General features: G+C 39.9%; 1 protein-coding gene across 1 annotated transcript in view; it reads left to right on the top strand.

The window, feature by feature from the left end:
• Positions 1–19,740, top strand: part of CSE1L (chromosome segregation 1 like) — a 35,236-nt gene that overhangs the window by 6,715 nt on the left and 8,781 nt on the right. Inside the window, exons 4-18 of the mRNA XM_065414318.1 lie at positions 4,271–4,372; positions 5,454–5,599; positions 5,924–6,014; positions 6,287–6,394; positions 10,234–10,326; positions 11,515–11,682; positions 11,761–11,890; positions 12,679–12,744; positions 14,081–14,283; positions 15,133–15,217; positions 16,272–16,333; positions 17,393–17,529; positions 17,685–17,788; positions 18,196–18,293; positions 19,328–19,478. Of these exons, the coding sequence (XP_065270390.1) occupies positions 4,271–4,372; positions 5,454–5,599; positions 5,924–6,014; positions 6,287–6,394; positions 10,234–10,326; positions 11,515–11,682; positions 11,761–11,890; positions 12,679–12,744; positions 14,081–14,283; positions 15,133–15,217; positions 16,272–16,333; positions 17,393–17,529; positions 17,685–17,788; positions 18,196–18,293; positions 19,328–19,478 (1,744 nt within the window). The remainder of the gene's footprint in view (positions 1–4,270; positions 4,373–5,453; positions 5,600–5,923; positions 6,015–6,286; positions 6,395–10,233; positions 10,327–11,514; positions 11,683–11,760; positions 11,891–12,678; positions 12,745–14,080; positions 14,284–15,132; positions 15,218–16,271; positions 16,334–17,392; positions 17,530–17,684; positions 17,789–18,195; positions 18,294–19,327; positions 19,479–19,740) is intronic.

The following is a 19,740-nucleotide window of genomic DNA, read 5'->3' as shown; positions in this document are numbered from 1 at the left end:
GTTCTGCTTGCATAAAGCCGCCACAGTTACTCTATCACTTGTGCACATGCACACTTCGCTCCTTATGTGAGCACTTCATGTATGCACCAGGAATGCTTGTTCCGATGAACAATGCGGTGTGCCATGGGTAGGTAATCCCAGTGTGCCCCCCCGTCATTCACTGCACTGTGTTTTGGAAAGTTTTGGCATTGCCTGGTAGTGCGTAAGTGAGTCGCACAGGGGTGACTGGGACTGTGGGGTTCAAGTTCTCATCATATGACTTTCTCTACCCCATAATGCCATATCTATCCCATAATTTTCACGCTTGTTTTGAAAATTCTGTGAACCAACGTGGAACTTGTTGTTGTCCGCCATCTCTGACACAAGCATGGAGCATGCACAGCTCTGAACTATTGTCCTGAGTATTGCAGGCACAGGAGACACAGTCTTCTGGTATTTGAAGAGCTGCGGAGAACGTGATGATTTTCTGAAGAACAGATTGCTGTGGGACATAGTGAGAACTAGTTCAAGATTGTTTTTGGTGTACATGGAGCAGGTGCAAGTGGTGGAGCACTGGTTCTGGCCCTGGGAAACAAGTGCTGATTAATGGGATCGCATTGTAATGCAGGTTTGGGGTGATGAGCACTGGCTGCAGAATGTTCGGATGTGCAAGGCCACTTTCCTGGATCTGTGTGCCGAGCTTGCCCCAGCCCTCCAGAGCAGTGACACAAGAATGAGAGCTGCACTGACAGTGGAGAAGTGAGTGGTGATTACACTGTGGAAACTTGCAATGCCAGATTGCTACTATCATTGCAAAGTCATTTTGGAATTGGAAAATCCACTTTGGGGACTGTTGTCATGCAAGTGTGCAGGGCCATTAATCATCTCCTGCTATGCAGGATTGTAACTCTTGGCAGCGTGCAGGACATAATGCGTGGATTTGCAGCAATAGGTTTCCTGAACTGCAGTGGAGCAACAGACAGCATGCATGTGTCTATTTTGGCACCAGACCACTTTGCCACAGAGTACATCATGAGAAGGGGCTATTTTTCAATGGTTATGCAAGCGCTGGTGGCTCACCAGGGACTTCACTGACATCAGTGTTGGCTGGTCAGGGAAGGTGCATGACACTTGCATCTTTAAGAACACAGGACTGTTCAGAAAGCTACACGCAGGGACTCTTTCCTGATTGGCAGATTACCATTAGGGATGTTGAAATGCCAATACTGATCCTGAGGGACCCAGCCTATTCTTTACTCCCCTGGGTCATGAAGCCATATACTGGCTCAGCAGTTGGAGAATGACAGTTGAATGAATATGCTTTTGGTAGACTGTAAGGGTGCTGGCGTTTATTCACACAATTGAATCTCAGTAAGAAAAATATCCCAATTGTCATAGCTGCCTGTTGTGTCCTGTATAATATCTGTGAAGCAAAGGGGGAATAGTACCTGCTGGGTAGAGGGCAGAGGTGCAGTTGCTGTCCGCTGAGTTTGAGCAGCTAGGCGTAAGGGCTATCAGAAGAGCTCAGCATGGAGCGATATAGCTCAAGGAGGATTTGAAAGAGCACATTAACAGCAAGCCACAGTAATGCCTTGTGGTGTACAGTGCTCTACCTGGCCCTATAGTTTTGAGGCTTGTTACAAATTGTGTGGTGCTTGATGCACATCTGATGATTATACTTTGTTCACCGAGCCTATGAATTGTCTTACAGTGTACAATAACAACGAAGTGGGTGCTTTCAGTGCCACCAGGCATTCTGCAGCATATGTTGGGAACTAATAAAGATGAATTATTTTCCAAACAATACTGTTTTCTTGAGTAAATGAAAACACTTCAAAAAAAATTTTTGTGCAAGTTAAAACTAAATACATTAAAACCTTAATAGACTTCTGGAACAGAGCTTAAAGAAGCAGAAGGAACATTCATGTCCATTTTAGCTTCACATACAGCAGTCATGGCTCTTAACAGGTCAGTGTATGTGAAGTTGTGGTTGTCTTTAATGTCCCCCAGTGTGAAGCGGTAGAGGTAGGGATGTGGCCCCTGATGCCACATGGAATGTGGAGTATCCTGGAGTTCTCCATGGCCTTCAGAGGGAGGTGAGCCTGGGATTGTTGAATCATTAGGTCCAGAAGAGTCTGCAGCATCTGTGTTTGTTGATAGAGAAGCCCCTTTATGACCTGGTGCATCTCCCTTTCTGACTCCTGGGCCCTTCCCCTGTCTGATCTTTCCTTCTCCCTACAGTCTTGCGATATTCATCCTCCAGGTCCTCTGTTCACAGTCTGATGCAGCACTGGCTTGCAGAATCCCACTGAAAATGTTATCCCAAGTCCTCCTCTGGTTCAGGCACTCACCGGTGTGGAAGGGAAACCCCTGATTGCTGCAACTGCAGCAGCTACAGATAAAACACACAGAGGTACCGTTGTCAGTATAGTCACAACGGAAAACGAAAGTTAAGATTCAGAACTCCCTTCCCTTGTTCCCCTAAAATGTTAAACAAGAGGTTGACATTTCTGCTTCAGAGTGATTGTGCGCAGCATCACTCACAGCTTCAGCCGTGGTATGCCCTGCCAGGGATGAGGGAAATGAAGGGGGGAATTGCTCGGTTGCATAAAATTATGAGTATAGGGCAATGGCACTGAATACTGGCACCATTTTTACACAGGCGTGGGCTTGCTTTGCTCAACTGCCTGGACTGCAGTGAAGTCTCAAATAGGTCCTGGCTTGTGGCATAGCTGGACACCCTCCCCAGTTGAATGTCCCCCGTTGTCGTCCTCATCCTTGTTGTTCATACCAGGGGCCTGTGATTTGCGCTCCTCAGTGGTATCAATGGGGGAGTGTGGGATGGTGGTGTATCCACCAAGTATGGCATGCAGCTCTTTGTAAAAGTAGCAGGTCTGCAGCTTGGCACTGAATCGACCGTTGGGTTCGTTGGCGTTCTGGTATGCCTGCCGCCATTTCTTTGCTTTGGTGCTGCTCCCTGTCGTACCCCTTCTGCCTCCCCTGTGCAATCTGCTCATAGACGTCCACATTTCTATGGATGGTCTGTAGCTGTGACTGCACAGAATGCTCTCAGGCCCAGGAAATCCAATCCTGTCTGCTCCTGGCTGGAGCACGTCTGGAGCATGTAGCTGATGTGGTGAGCTGGGCAGTTGTCCACAACAATGGAAAACTGGTAGTTGTGCTCACCAAGATGGACAATCAGGAAAAGACATTTCAAAAATGTGGAGGGCTTTAAGGTCTCTGTGATGCCTGGGCAGTGGAGTTCACAACTGTGACCAGAATGGTCAGTGTCGGGTATTATGAGACGGCTGCTGGAGGACTGTTAGGGTCAACATAGGTAATGCAGTGTCTACGTTCACTCTGCGTCAACCTCAGTACATCGACCATGGCTCAGTGCTGCTCAGGGAGGTGCTATTACTATGTCGGCATAATGGAGAGCTTATGTCGGAAGGAGACAAAATTGGACACATTCAACTAGGTTGATGCAAAATGGCTGATGTTGACATAACTTTTTAGCATAGACCAGGCTTTAGACTTGATAGGTCTTGGAGAAGAGAGCTAGAGGCACAAGATGCTTCTGGCGACAGGGCAAAGCTACCTTTCCTGAGGCCGCTGTAAGAGGGAGATGCCTATGCGCTGCTCATTATAAGTCCTGTTCAAGGAAACAGGATTTGTACATCTTGTAAATAAACAAGCTACATTAAGAGGTTCACTCTCACTTATTTCTGCTCCAAATAGGAAGCTGATCTTGCACGGTCCTGAGTTCTGCTACTACTCAGCAAGGGGTCAATAACTATAAATCGCAGATTAGAGAAGGGGGCGGGGGGACCTTTCTCTAGTTGTTTTCAGTTTTATTTTGTGTATGTGGCAGTGCTTTGAAATTACTTATTCATTGTTTGAAGTTCGCTGGGTTCCAAGTTAAGTTCACCCACCCAACAGAGAAATACCTTAATTTAATTCCAATTCACCTATAGGTGTCTATTTGAAGTGGTTGGTCAGCCTCTTCAAACCAGTAATTCTGAAGGAGAAAGTGTAGTCCCTAATTTTATAGAAGCAGTTAATTTTCTTGGTTTATCTGCAGAGATTGCCATTATAGTTCCAGCATAGGCAGAGGTATATCATTAAAAATAAAGATGTTGGCAAACACTCAGTTTTCTACACTGTAGTGTTTTATAGTGCAACATGCTCAATTTATGTAAAGAACACTAAAAAATATGTGGAGTATTTTTTCCTTTCATTGCACAGAGGAGTAACAGATGTGTCTCATAGTTAACTAATGTTTTACTTTTAGATTGAAGATGAACCAAACAAAATATGTGAAACAGACAGGATAGCTATTAAAGGCAACATAGTGCACTTGATGCTTAGCAGTCCAGAACAAATTCAAAAACAGGTAAGAGGACAGAATGAAGTGGGGTTTTTTAGATTGCTTCACTGAGACCTTCGGGAGGATGTTGTGCCTACAAGCCCTGATGGGAGATCAGAGTCATGTTCTGGGGTCTCCCAAAGAGTTTTGTGTGTGTGTGTAGTCATTCTCATTCTTTCTCTCTCTCCTCTCCCCCCGCCCAATGAGAACAAGTGGATAAAACAAATGTTTTTTTCTTTAACTTGTGATCCCTCTCAATCTAAGTAGCTTAAAGTGAGTGAGCATCTAGGTATTTGTCATTTGTCAGTCACTGTAGCTCCTAAGGGAATTCTGCACCAAAAAAATAAAAATTCTGAGCACAGTATTTTAAAATTCTGCATATTTCATTAGTCAATAAATGTGGAGACTCCAGCATGGCAGAGGGGAGCACAGGCCACTGGCAGCATGGAGGTGGGAGATCACCCTGCAGCTCTCCCGCCCCTCGGGACACAGACTCAGTGGTGAGGCTGCACCAGACCCGAACACAATGCAAGGGCCGGGCTTGCCCCAGAAACACCCCAGGGCCCTGCCCCTTCATGCCATATGTACCAAGATAGCAAGTGAGAGGGGGACAGTCTTGCATGCCTAGCCCTGGCCCCGATCCAGGTGTGAGGCAAGCAGGATTAGCCTAGTGGGAATCCAGGTATGGGGTGAGGGGGTTCTGTGTGGGTGGTTTGAAGGGGGAGATATGGATGCAGAGGCTGTTTGGGGAGTTCCTGGTGCTGGGGGAATGGGACTCTGCGGGGGGGGATCCAGATGAAGGTGGTTGGGGCTCAGCAGGTGTGTTCGGGGTGCAGGGGTGGGGGTCCGGTTGCAGGAAGGGTAAGAATCACCGTGGTGGGGGTTCGGGTGCAGGAGACTGAGGGGTTTCTGGGGGGGGGGAGGGGGGGTGTTCTGGGTTGCTCTGGATATGGGGGGTCCGGATGCATGGGGGTTGGGTGGACTGGGGAGCAGGGTAGGAGACACCAGCAGTGGTGCAAAATTCCCCCAGGAGTAACTGTCATATGTAAGTACTGATCACTATGCTGCTCACAAATGGTATGATATAATGGTTACATTTCCTTTCCAGTTAAGTGACGCCATTAGCATTATTGGCAGGGAAGACTTCCCTCAGAAATGGCCAGACCTGCTGACCGAAATGGTGAATCGTTTTCAGAGTGGAGATTTCCATGTCATTAATGGAGTCCTTCGCACTGCACACTCCTTATTTAAAAGGTATTAAGGGATTAGTGTGTGGATTCCAGAATTTCTACTAAAATGCACAAACCTTTGCTTATTAAATTGAATTTTGTGGTTGTGTTAATTGTTTGTGGCTTCTAATTGAAGTTACTGACTTTATAATGATTGGTAGCTTTATTTAAGTGGTTATTGAATTTCATATCTTACATGGACAGTTTTAACTGTAGCATTTAGTTCTTGCATTTGCTTGAATTGACTTATCTCAAGGTTCAGAGTTCCTTTATAAATAATTAGATGCAAGTTAAATTGGAATGAAGTGCTATTACCATTTTTTTCCCTCCCCCTCCCTTCATTTGCCAGATACCGCCATGAGTTTAAATCAAATGAACTGTGGACAGAAATCAAACTTGTCCTTGATGCCTTTGCACAGCCCTTGACAAATCTCTTTAAGGTACAGGATTATTTCTGAGAGTTGTTTGAGCTTCTTTTAAGGATGATTTAACACTTTAAATTGACTTACTTGTGAATTCTTGTGGAATGCAAGTTACTTAGAAATAGTTGTTTAGAAACATACTAAATTTTAAACTGAAATCAGGATGACAGAACTAAAGTCATCAGTACTCTGGAATGTGCTCTCAATAAAATTGTAACATTACATGGCATTTGCAATACACCCAATACATTTCTGTTCATGTTTCCTATTAATCCTTTCTTCTTTTCTAGGCCACCATTGAACTTTGCAGTACGCATGCAAATGATGCCAGTGCTTTGAAGGTTCTCTTCTCTTCTCTAATTCAGATTGCAAAATTGTTCTACAGTTTAAATTTTCAGGTGAATCTTAATTTATTGTTCCTAATTATTGGGTCTGCTCTGAAGGAGACAGAGCTGTTATGCTTTAAGCTGTTATGCTTTTTGCTGTAGAATCAATTTAAAAGGTCCCCTCTGGAGCATATTATCTGGTCAAGGTAAAAGGTATTAACCTGTGCCTACACGAGGGAATAGGCAGAGGTTGAGATTGACTAATGTGTTTGTTAATTTTAGTCTGTCTTCCTGATCTAGGTAAACTCTAAGTAGCAGATCAGAGAGGCAAAAATAAGAACATAAGAACACAAGAAAGGCCGTACTGGGTCAGACCAAAGGTCCATCTAGCCCAGTATCTGTCTACCGACAGTGGCCAATGCCAGGTGCCCCAGAGGGAGTGAACCTAAGAGGCAATGATCAAGTGATCTCTCTCCTGCCATCCATCTCCATCCTCTGACGAACAGAGGCTAGGGACACCATTCTTACCCATCCTGGCTAATAGCCATTTATGGACTTAGCCACCATGAATTTATCCAGTCCCCTTTTAAACATTGTTATAGTCCTAGCCTTCACAACCTCCTCAGGTAAGGAGTTCCACAAGTTGACTGTGCGCTGCGTGAAGAAGAACTTTCTTTTATTTGTTTTAAACCTGCTGCCTATTAATTTCATTTGGTGACCCCTAGTTCTTGTATTATGGGAATAAGTAAATAACTTTTCCTTATCCACTTTCTCAACATCACTCATGATTTTATATACCTCTATCATGTCCCCCCTTAGTCTTCTCTTTTCCAAACTGAAGAGTCCTAGCCTCTTTAATCTTTCCTCATATGGGACCCTCTCTAAACCCTTAATCATTTTAGTTGCTCTTTTCTGAACCTTTTCTAGTGCTAGAATATCTTTTTTGAGGTGAGGAGACCACATCTGTACACAGTATTCGAGATGTGGGCGTACCATGGATTTATATAAGGGCAATAATGTATTCTCAGTCTTATTCTCTATCCCCTTTTTAATGATTCCTAACATCCTGTTTGCTTTTTTGACCGCCTCTGCACACTGCGTGGACATCTTTAGAGACTATCCACGATGACGCCAAGATCTTTTTCCTGACTCGTTGTAGCTAAATTAGCCCCCATCATGATGTATGTATAGTTGGGGTTATTTTTTCCAATGTGCATTACTTTATATTTATCCACATTAAATTTCATTTGCCATTTTGCTGCCCAATCACTTAGTTTTGTGAGATCTTTTTGAAGTTCTTCACAATCTGCTTTGGTCTTAACTATCTTGAGTAGTTTAGTATCATCTGCAAACTTTGCCACCTCACTGTTTACCCCTTTCTCCAGATTATTTATGAATAAATTGAATAGGATTGGTCCTAGGACTGACCCTTGGGGAACACCACTAGTTACCCCTCTCCATTCTGAGAATTTACCATTAATTCCTACCCTTTGTTCCCTGTCCTTTAACCAGTTCTCAATCCATGAAAGGACCTTCCCTTTTATCCCATGACAGCTTAATTTACGTAAGAGCCTTTGGTGAGGGACCTTGTCAAAGGCTTTCTGGAAATCTAAGTACACTATGTCCACCGGATCCCCCTTGTCCACATGTTTGTTGACCCCTTCAAAGAACTCTAATAGCTTAGTAAGACACGATTTCCCTTTACAGAAACCATGTTGACTATTGCTCAAGAGTTTGTTTTTCTATGTGTCTGACAATTTTGTTCTTTACTATTGTTTCAACTAATTTGCCCGGTACCGACGTTAGACTTACCGGTCTGTAATTGCCGGGATCACCCCTAGAGCCCTTTTTAAATATTGGCGTTACATTAGCTAACTTCCAGTCATTGGGTACCGAAGCCGATTTAAAGGACAGGTTACAAACCTTAGTTAATAGTTCCGCAACTTCACATTTGAGTTCTTTCAGAACTCTTGGGTGAATGCCATCTGGTCCCGGTGACTTGTTAATGTTGAGTTTATCAATTAATTCCAAAACCTCCTCTAGTGATACTTCAATCTATGACAGTTCCTCAGATTTGTCACCTACAAAAGCCAGCTCAGGTTTGGGAATCTCCCTAACATCCTCAGCCGTGAAGACTGAAGCAAAGAATCCATTTAGTTTCTCCGCAATGACTTTATCATCTTTAAGCGCTCCTTTTGTATTTTCATCGTCAAGGGGCCCCACTGGTTGTTTAGCAGGCTTCCTGCTTCTGATGTACTTAAAAAACATTTTGTTATTACCTTTGGAGTTTTTGGCTAGCCGTTCTTCAAACTCCTCTTTGGCTTTTCTTATTACACTCTTGCACTTAAGTTGGCAGTGTTTGTGCTCCTTTCTATTTGCCTCACTAGGATTTGACTTCCACTTTTTAAAGGAAGTCTTTTTATCTCTCACTGCTTCTTTTACATGGTTGTTAAGCCACGGTGGCTCTTTTTTAGTTCTTTTACTGTTTTTCTTAATTTGGGGTATACATTGAAGTTGAGCCTCTATTATGGTGTCTTTAAAAAGGGCCCACGCAACTTGCAGGGATTTCACTTTAGTCACTGTACCTTTTAACTTTTGTCTAACTAACCCCCTCATTTTTGTATAGTTCCCCCTTTTGAAATTAAAGGCCACAGTGTTGGGCAGTTGAGGTGTTCTTCCCACCACAGGGATGTTGAATGCTATTGTATTATGGTCACTATTTCCAAGCGGTCCTGCTATAGTTACCTCTTGGACCAGCTCCTGCGCTCCACTCAGGATTAAATCTAGAGTCGCCTCTCCCCTTGTGGGTTCCCGTACCAACTGCTCCATGAAGCAGTCATTTAAAGTATCGAGAAATTTTATCTCTGCATTTCGTCCTGAAGTGAAATGTTCCCAGTCAATATGGGGATAATTGAAATCCCCCACTATTATTGGGTTCTTAATTTTGATAGCCTCTCTAATTTCCCTTAGCATTTCAAAAATACAAGGGTAGCTAGTTACAGGTGAATTGCAAAAGACTCTTAAAAACAAAAACCCTGAATTTGTGACCACTCTGCTGCTTCATAATGCATAAAGGAGCCTGAAAAGCTTTTGTTGCTTATAGTAAGGTAAACAATAATGAAAACGATCAAAATGTCAATTTTGGCCTTTTCTCGTTTTGTTAGGAGTGTTCAACCTTAATTACAAGAGCAGTGGTGGTGGTAAAGGTTCAATGGACATTGTTTCCCAAGTGTCAAACTATTTTGCATGTCTAATAAGGATTGACAGAAAACAGTTGTAAACAGTTTCAAGCAAATCAAATGAGAAGGGATTTTATTAACTTTAAGTTTGATAGCAACATAATTTCACTATTTTTTTATTGCCATAGAATTGCTAAGGTATAAAACAAGCATATCTGTGTTTAAAAACACGCTAAAAAGCAAACTTTTAGACTCGCTATGCAATGCAAAGCACCCATGTGAGTACAGGCCCTTGAAGTTTGATAAACGTCCCCGTAGACTGTTGGAGTCCACTCCTGTTTCCTTCTTTTGGACTGAAGAGTAGGATTGAGCAAAAGGGGCGGCCTGTGCTTTTGTGTTTGAGGCTAAGGGGGCAAGAGGAGTGAGAGTGTCTTTAGTTATGACAAAAAGGGCCGTGAGTTGCCTCTCCCTGACCATCTTTCAGAGGAGAAAATCTCTCATGGCTCCTAATATCCCCTGAAGTGGTGTCTACAAACAAATACTAGAGATAGAAGCTATAATGTGAAGTCTCTATGTCATGGTCTTGCATGATTTCCTATGTCCTTGTCCATCTTCCTTTTTGAGAAAATAAATTAATGAACAGTGGACAGTAACTGTATAAAGCTGCCAAACTAGTATAACCAGGAATGAACTTAAAATGTGCATTTCTTTCATACTTTTTTCCCCTCATAGGATCTTCCTGAGTTTTTTGAAGATCACATGGAAACCTGGATGACAAATTTTCATAGTCTTTTAACTTTAGATAACAAACTTTTACAGACTGATGTAAGTATTCCATAAAATTTGCCTCTGTTCAAATCTGTTTGCAATGGGAAGGAGTGACTAAGGACTTGTCTACACTGGCAACATTAAAGTGCTGCTGTGGCAGCACTTTAATGTGGCTTGTGTAGTCTCGGCACAGCGCTGGGAGAGAGCTATTGGTGGACCTATCCTCTGTGAACTTATCTAATTCTTTTTTGAACCCTGTTATAGTTTTGGCCTTCACAAGATCCCCTGGCAATGAGTTCCACAGGTTGACTGGGTGTTGTGTGAAGAAGTACTTTTTTGTTCGTTTGTTTTAAACCTGCTACCTATTAATTTCATTGGGTGACCCCCTTGTTGTGTGTTATGTGAAGGGGGTAAATAATACTTCCTTGTTCACTTTCTCCACACCAGTCAGGATTTTATAGACCTCTATCATATCCCCCTTTAGTCGCCTCTTTTTCCAAGCTGAACAGTCAGTCTTTTTAATCTCTCCTCATATAGAAACTGTTCCATACCCCAATCGTTTTTTGTTGTCCTTCTCTGTATTTTTTCCAATTCTAATATATCTTTTTTGAGATGGGGCAACCAGAACTGCACACAGTATTCAAGGTGTTGGGCATACCATGGATTTATATAGTAACATTCTGATGCTTTTTTGTCTGATCTATCTCTTTCCTAATGGTTCTTAACATTCTGTTAGCTTGTCTGCTGCTGCACATTGCTCAATGACGCCAAGATCTTTCTTGAGTGGTAACAGCTAAATTAGACCCCATCATTTTGTATGTATAATTGAGATTGTTTTCCAATATGAATTACTTCGCATTTATCAAAACTGCATTTTGTTGCCCAGTTTTCTGAAATCTCTCTGTAACTCTTCATAGACAGCTTTAGGCTTAACTATGTTGGGTAATTTTGTATTGTCTGCAAACTTAGCAACCTCACTGTTCACCCTCTTTTTCCAGATCATTTATGAATATATTAAGCAACATTGGTCCCTGTACAGATACTTGAGAGACCTTGTTATTTACTTCTCTCCATTGTGAGAACTGTACATTTATTCCTATATTTCCTTGTATTTAGAATTGTGAAACACCAATACAATAGCATTATAAAATACTTGCCTCTTTTTTTTCTTTTTTTTTTTGGTAGCTGACTGTTCACTAGTGTTGAAATTTGCATGTTTGAGTTTTTAGTTTTGTTTTATATGAGGATGAAGAGGAAGCTGGATTATTGGAGCTATTGAAATCCCAAATTTGTGATAATGCTGCTTTGTATGCTCAAAAATATGACGAAGAATTCCAGCCTTACCTGCCTCGTTTTGTCACAGCGATCTGGAATTTGTTGGTCACGACAGGCCAGGAAGTTAAATATGACTTGGTAAGTTGTTATATATTTCCATCCAGTTTTAGAATAAACGATTCAGTTGTGCTAAAAATGGTCCGTTTTATGTTCTAGTTGGTAAGCAATGCAATCCAGTTTCTGGCCTCAGTTTGTGAGAGACCACATTATAAACATCTGTTTGAAGATCAGAATACCCTGACAAGCATCTGTGAAAAAGTTATTGTTCCCAACATGGAATTTAGAGGTAACTAATTTTTTGTTTTTTAAGGCATGTTAGTAGCAATTATGACCAGTAAAGGATAACTTTGGGTATAGTGGTGGTTTTGTTACCTGCATAGTAATGTAAGGGCTGCATGATTGGACCCTATGCACCCTTGCACAAGAGTCAAACCAAGTCTCTCTAATAGTATGCTCATCTGTTGAGTTGCTGTGGAAATGATCATGTAGGAAAATCTCAATTTGGGAAGGAATGATGGAAGTCCTTTCTCTTGTAATTTCAAGTTGAGCTATTACTTTGAATTTTTAAAGTTATTAGAGCAAACACCAGAATAATTCAGGCTGTGTAATGAGGTGGAGCATGGAGAATTTACCCCATCAAGCTTTAGTGGTTCATCTGTCTGGCTCATCTGAATCATTTTGATCCCGGGGCCAGCAAGACTTAACCTGTAACGAAAATTTATTGCAGCAATTGGAAGCTTCTCTTCTTTCTAGTGTGTGAGTTTGAAAGCCTCTTGGTGCAAATACACTTAAAATATATTGAATGTGCCCCATCTTTTCTACATCCAATGTATAACAGCTCATGAACATGAAAGAAAAGGAGTTACATTTGTCAGTTAAAGCTCATTGTGTCACTTGTTATGCATCAAGCCCAATATGCTGTGTGGTAGCTGTCAAGATCTCTTAATCCCATTAATATCACAGAACACTGTTAAACCATAGTTGTTGACACAAATTATCTCAATTCTTTGCCAAGAACCAAACAAACAAATGAATTCATTAGTGTATCTCATAAATGGTCTATTTTCTCTGCAGCTGCTGATGAAGAAGCTTTTGAAGATAATTCTGAAGAATATATAAGAAGGGATTTGGAAGGATCTGGTAATGCACAGATATAGTGGGAATATTTTACATTTTTAAACATAATGCCAAAGAACTGAAGTAGTTTACTGAAGTTTATATATCTTTATTTTTACACTTGGAAGATCCTTTCCAAAATCAGTTCTAAAGAGACTTTATCCAAATCTTGAGAAAGTTGACTGTCATGCAAAAGAATAATTGTTCAGTTTTTTCTTAAACTATAATAGGAAAGAGAGTGGCTAAAAGTCAATGTGTTGCAATTGAAAGACATAGCAGAGTTTTAAATACTACCACTCTTACCTGGAATTAGGCAGACTTCAGACGTACAACAATAATAATACCTAGTACCTAGTTCTTATGTAGTGCTTTTCATCCATTGATCTCAAAATGCTTTACAAATGAGGTCAATATCATTATCCTCACTTTACAGAGAGGGAACTGGCATTGAGGTGAAGTGTCTTGCCCAGGGTCACCTTACAGGTCCATGGCAGAGCCAGAGATAGAGCCTGGGTCTTCTGAGCGCTTATCTACTAGGCAACACTGCCTCCACTATTGGCATTTATTCATGATGATCCTGAAGTTCTGTGATATAATATGCAGTGGTGATGTAGCCATGTTGGTCCCAGGACTGTAGAGAGACTTCTTATGAACTAGTATACCACTCTTATCGAATTTAGGCAACTGGTTACATTTTATATGAACTTTGAGGCTACTTGGGATACTAGGAAGACATCCTGATGCATCTGAATCTGGTTCTGATTTCCCTTACCTCAGTTATATTATGTTGGAGACCAGTTGAGCAAATAAACTGCAAACAGTTATGGAAAGTAGGTTGTTACTTGTTCTGTCCAGTTGGAAACCTTAAATTTTTAATCCATTTTTTTAAAAGCTCATTCCATATCTCGAGTTTGTCTAGAATAAGCTCCAGTGTGTATATGTCCTCTTTGGAAACAAAAAGAAAATTCTACAGAATTGTCATGCAAATTTATAAGCCCAGGCACTTTATTGTAAGGGTAAAGAGAAAATTATGATGAAGAAGAAAACTCCTTGCATGCCTGTCAAAAAAAATTTTTTTTCATTGAGCATTAAATATGAAGTGCATGCTATCAGCAGTGTTACATATCTTTGCCTGTATCCTAGAATATTGTTTAACACTCTGTTAATCTACTGCTTAAATTTTCTGCATGGATTTAAACTTATCCATTCTATGTTCATCACAGTAAATAAAATATTTGACTTAATACTGTACATGGCAATAGTTGTTGGTAGTCAGTATAAACTATATTAGGTATGTATGTGACCTAGATCCATTCATTCTTTCATATCCAAATAATCTTTTTATTTCTTTTTTATACAGATATTGATACCAGACGCAGAGCAGCCTGTGATCTAGTACGAGGCTTATGCAAGTTTTTTGAAGGACCTGTAACAGGGATCTTCTCTGGCTATGTTAATTCCATGCTGCAAGAATATGCAAAGAATCCATCTGTCAACTGGAAGCATAAAGATGCAGCCATTTACCTTGTAACATCTTTGGCATCCAAAGCTCAGACACAGAAGGTACTTTTACATGCCTTTTATTTTAAACCATAATGTATCTATACACACATCATAGAGTTAAAGGCCACTGGATTGTCTGACCCCCTACATATCACAGACCGCTACCATCACCCAGCACTTGCACATTGGTCTAATTTTGGTCCTTGAGTTTAAAGTATCACAGCCCACAGGAGACTAAACTATTATGTACCACAGGTTGATTGAGTTTGTTACATGGTATATACTGGCAATAAATTAATTAAAGGGAAGGGCATTATGTGGATGATCAAAATTTGGCCCACCGTATATGAATTAGAATGGCCTTATGAGAGACTAATACAATTGTCTGCAATCAAGCATCGTGAAAAATGTTATGCACGCTTCTTTCTTGCTGTTCTGCCAAAGAACCCCAATTCTGCTCTATAGCTCTCTTGCTTTCCAGTTGTGAGCATCTGAATAGCAGTGCTCAATTATGATACATTAGATGGTTGTGCTATAGATAAGGATTACAAGGATTACGAAACTGCCATGAAACACATCTCCACTTGATTTAAGAGGAACTTGATTTCATCTCTATATAGGGGTTATAGGATTAGCAAGTGTCATAAGTACTTTCTCAGTTATGGGGCTATTTTATGTTGAGCTTTTAACATTGCAGCTAGAAATGATGCCAAAACAAATGTGTGCAGAATAATTGGAGAGGATGTTCTGAATGAGAATACCTATGTAGCACCTAGACTGTGGTGATTGAGCACTTTATAAATAACTAGATAAATTTGGGTGCCTTCTGTATAACGACTTGGCAATAAGTTAGAAAAATAGATGAATGTTGATGTCTATAAAGATTTTTCTGATTTTTCTTTTTTCTAGCATGGAATAACGCAAGCCAATGAATTTGTAAATCTGACAGAATTCTTTGTTAATCATATTCAACCTGACTTAAAGTCTGCTAATGGTAAGCTCAGGGTTACGTATGCCATAACGCTCCTTTTGTAGCATACCTAAAACTTCTTTGGTGGCCGTTAACTTTTATTGATGATTTTTCAGATGCACAAAAGTTTTAAGAGTAACAATACTGATGGCTTGCCTGCAGCGTATACCCACCCATTTTTGAGTAAGGTAGCAAAGTCAAAAATTTGATTATAGGAGACTGAATGTTTTGTATTCTGCTGCAACCGTTTATTCTGTGGAAGTATTTGGTGGGGCTGAGGATGGGAGGTTTTTCATATTCCCATTTGATCCAGGATAGACTGCTGTCTTCAGCCTAGAAATACAGTTAACTATTCATGTACAAACTACCTCAGATTTTTTTTTTGTTTTTTTGAAGTACTTCTTTAAACTGTGTCACGAGGTTACCTTGATCAGTTTCATGGCCTACCATCAGTGTGGTCCGTTCACGCATCCGGGCAGAGTTCCTCTGGGCGGCGTCCGCTGGCTCCCTTGACGCCTTCAAGGAGCAGTGGGCGCTGTCCGGGGTTCTCTGCTCGGTGTCCCCGTCAGGTTCCCTTTGTTTGACCCTTTGACCTCACTCCCGTCCCTGTTATCTCATTAGTTGTCCCCTGGAATTATTTGGTTTCCAGGCCCTGTGGATCCTCCCCTTAGGCTGGGGGGAGGGTCCTTTAGCAGTGGGCGGGCTCTGCCCACCCACTTCCTGGTTCCCAATAGGATCAGTGTGGTGGCTAGTGCCATGTCATATTGTTGTAGGTCAGGGCTATGAATAACTGATCAGACCAACTCAAAATCCAGAGTTTAACATATCTGATCGTAAAATTATAAAAAGCAAAAAAGAAGCAAATGTGGAGAGAGCATTACGTTCTTACAACTGCTACATGCTGTGTAAGTTCTCCTACAGCAAAGTCCACGTTATAAAATTTTGAAAATGTATTGTACAGATAACTCATGAAGAATTCTTTGAGCTGCTGTCAACTCTGTATGTAATTTTATGTTAAATAATAATCTCCATATACAATAATGCCCAAAAGCTCACTAAACATCCCATTCATTTGTAGTGAATGAATTTCCTGTGCTTAAAGCTGATGGCATCAAGTATATCATGATTTTCAGGAACCAAGTAAGTTGCTTTCTTAATCCTCCATTACTAGTGTCATTTAGCTTGCAGTCATTTTATACTTACCAAGCCTAATGAACTAATTTCTACACAACATATAATAAATTACTTCAACAGATATTCAGTAACCTCATGTTCCATGATAAATTAAGTCTGAAGGTGAATATTAGTGGTATAAAAAGCTTGTTAATGTTCCGTTACTGTTAGAATAGGGAACATTTAGGATTTCTTTTCCACTCTTAAGCTTCCATGTGCACAGAGAAGTGAAGTGACTTTTAGCTAGGGCTTGCCCAGTTGCCTTTGTCATGACATCTGTTGTTACAGGAAGTACAATAATGTTTCCTCTCTCTCCTTTGACTTTTGAGATGTAGCAAGAGAAGACATTAGGTATTTCAGTTGTATACTCTATTTTTGCTAAGCTGTTCAAATCACAGCTATGTATTATTTCAGAAGACAAAAGGGCCTGATTCCACACCATTGGAGTCAATGTGATTTTATTTTTTTTTAAATTAACTGTAATGGGAGCAGGATTGGGCCCCAAAATAAAATCAGACAGCCTGATTCTGCTACCTTAGTCATGGTGAGTAGTACCTTATTCCCCAAGCATTCCTGGTCAAATTGATACCATAGGGGATATCAGAGAGCTATTTTTCATCTAATAATGGGGGAGAAAAGTATTTTAGGTATATCAAATGCTGCTAGAGAAGTCTATAAAAATGATCATCATACAGACAGTTAAGAGGAGAAAAAATATTGAGATCTTAATTTGGAGATTCTTTGCATAATAAAATGCGGAAGAAAAATATTATTTAAAAAAATCATATTATATTGATAGGGAGCAATACATAGGTGACGACAGAAAAAAGGTTATGGATATCAGGTGGTCAGGGTGTGATATTAACTACTGGAGAAGCCTGCCAGAGATTCTTTCTGATCTCCTGCAGAACTTGCGTTGTCTCAATGAAACAGATTCTAAGGTGAATGTTTTCTCAAAATACAGGTGTCTGATTCTAAAATGTCAATTTTAATATTATATAAATGTTGTTACTATTATTTTTGTAGGTACCTAAAGAACAACTTTTGGTGTCTATCCCTCTCTTAATCAATCATCTGCAAGCAGAAAGTATTGTGGTTCATACTTATGCAGCCCATGCTCTTGAGAGATTGTTTACCATGAGAGGAACTAACAATGCTACACTGTAAGTTTTCAGTTAGAAGTAATTTTATCTCTGGGTTTTTATCAGCATTTTAGGGGATTTTTTTTCTCTTCATATCAGAGTATCCTAAGTTGCTCAGAAATTGTATTTTGAATAAAACACTGAAGTGTTGCAAAACTGTGTTTTTTCATCTACAGCATTACAGCTCCAGAAATGGCACCATTTGTAGAAGTGCTACTGACAAACCTTTTTAAAGCCCTGACGTTTCCTGGCTCATCTGAAAATGAGTATATTATGAAAGGTAAGAAATTCCATACTGTGCACTGAGAAACTGACTTAACTTGAGGTAAGAAGCTACTCTAGCTATGGGCCTCTGAAAGTCTGATTTGAAACGCCTGTTTTATGCAGCTTTTTAAAAAAAGTGGATACACACTCTAAATGCAGGTGCTTATTAGTCAAGTTAACATAGCTAATTTTGCCATGGCCCAAATGTGGAACCCAGGAAATATGGTATCTATAGCAGGCTTGTATGTGACAAAAACGTAGCAAGGCCTCAGAGGAGGGATGTGGCAGCTAAGACAATGGGCCCTGATCTTAGCTGGGGCCTCTAGGCTCTACTATAATACAAGATCTAAGGATTTATACGTATAACTGGCAAGCTGGCACATCTTCATGGATGTAAAATTCTCTATCTCAATTTATTTACAGCTGTCATGAGAAGTTTTTCTCTGCTACAGGAAGCTATAATCCCATACATCCCTTCTCTCATCGCTCAGCTTACACAGAAACTGCTGGCTGTCAGTAAGGTAAACAGAAGGCTATCTGAGCACAATGTTCACTTCGCTATTAGCTGCTTCTGCTACTTATTAAGGCAGAAATCTGTTTTGTTTTTCTTAAAAATGATTTTTGTTGTTGTTGTTAAAATACTGGTTGTTGCACAACAAATTGCCAATTAAAATAATAATAAGCAGCTTTTTTACATTTGGTAGGAACTCATTCTTCATACCTAGTGAAATAGTATCCTCTTTTGTAGACACAGGTTCCTGCAAAGTTTCCCCTCTTTCATTTGAAATACAAGCTTTATAAAAAACTTTTTAAGTGTATTTATAATATAACAATTATTTTAGTACAAACTTTTGTATATACACAAACGGCGAGTATATAAATCTGGATTTTTCACGGATAGTCACATAGATCTTAAAACTGTCTGGTTTTTCCTTTGTATTGGGGACTTCTCAGGCAGTTGTTTAAACCAATGAAATATGGAGGCTGTAAATGTTATTTATAAAAGAAGAAATTAACTCTTGATATGTTTAAATCTCTTGATCACTAACAGATTTTTTCAGTTCAAGTTGGACTGCTATACTTTATGTAGACAATCCTGTGAAGACTACAGACCACCTTCAACTGCTAACCAAATGAACTTTTTTTTTTTAAAGCCTACATTTTTGCTGTAGGGAATAAAGGCCATTCTGTATAGATAAAGAATTGAATGAACGTTGTTACGTAACTGCAAAATATATTTTTTATTTTTTTCAGGAGATGTTTTCCCATGCTGTTTCTTTTTTTATATTTGTTTGGTTTGTCTAGTTATGAAAACCGTATTTGTATATTTCCAAAACTGATAAGAACTTAGACAACGAATATTAGTGGATCTTGCTGCTTTATCCCATGGTGTCAATGGAATTACTGTTAGAAAAATATAGCATAATGCACTTATTCTTTGACTAAAATTAGATTAAGAAGCTGTAGATTTCTATTTAAATATAAGTTACATTGTGTTAAATAACTGACTTGGCTCAAAGTCTGAGTTGATTGTTTATTCATAACTTGTTTTTAGAACCCAAGCAAACCTCACTTTAACCATTACATGTTTGAGTCAATATGCTTGTCGATAAGGATAACTTGCAAAGCAAACCCTGCTGCTGTTGGAAGCTTCGAAGAGGCTTTGTTTATGGTGTTTACTGAGATACTACAGAATGATGTGCAAGGTAACTAAAAGCAATAAGTAGCTGTCTGTGTTTCCATCCTGTGTTGTAGTGTATGTAATGTGCAATGACTTACTACACATATCTGTTAATGCAGTAATTCTGAGTTACATATTATATCTACAGTTCCAAAGAGCTTTATTTATAAAATACAGTATCCCAACATCTCCTTGTTCATACAGGACATGCCAACTGAAAATTTAACCAATTTAAAAAAAAAATAGTTAACTTACAACTAGGGCTGTCAATTAATTGCAGTTAACTC

The sequence above is a fragment of the Emys orbicularis genome, chromosome 12, assembly GCF_028017835.1.
Source record: "Emys orbicularis isolate rEmyOrb1 chromosome 12, rEmyOrb1.hap1, whole genome shotgun sequence".
NCBI lineage: Eukaryota > Metazoa > Chordata > Testudines > Emydidae > Emys > Emys orbicularis.
The sequence above is the reverse complement of the archived record's forward strand: the minus strand, read 5'-3'. Positions and strand labels throughout refer to the sequence as shown.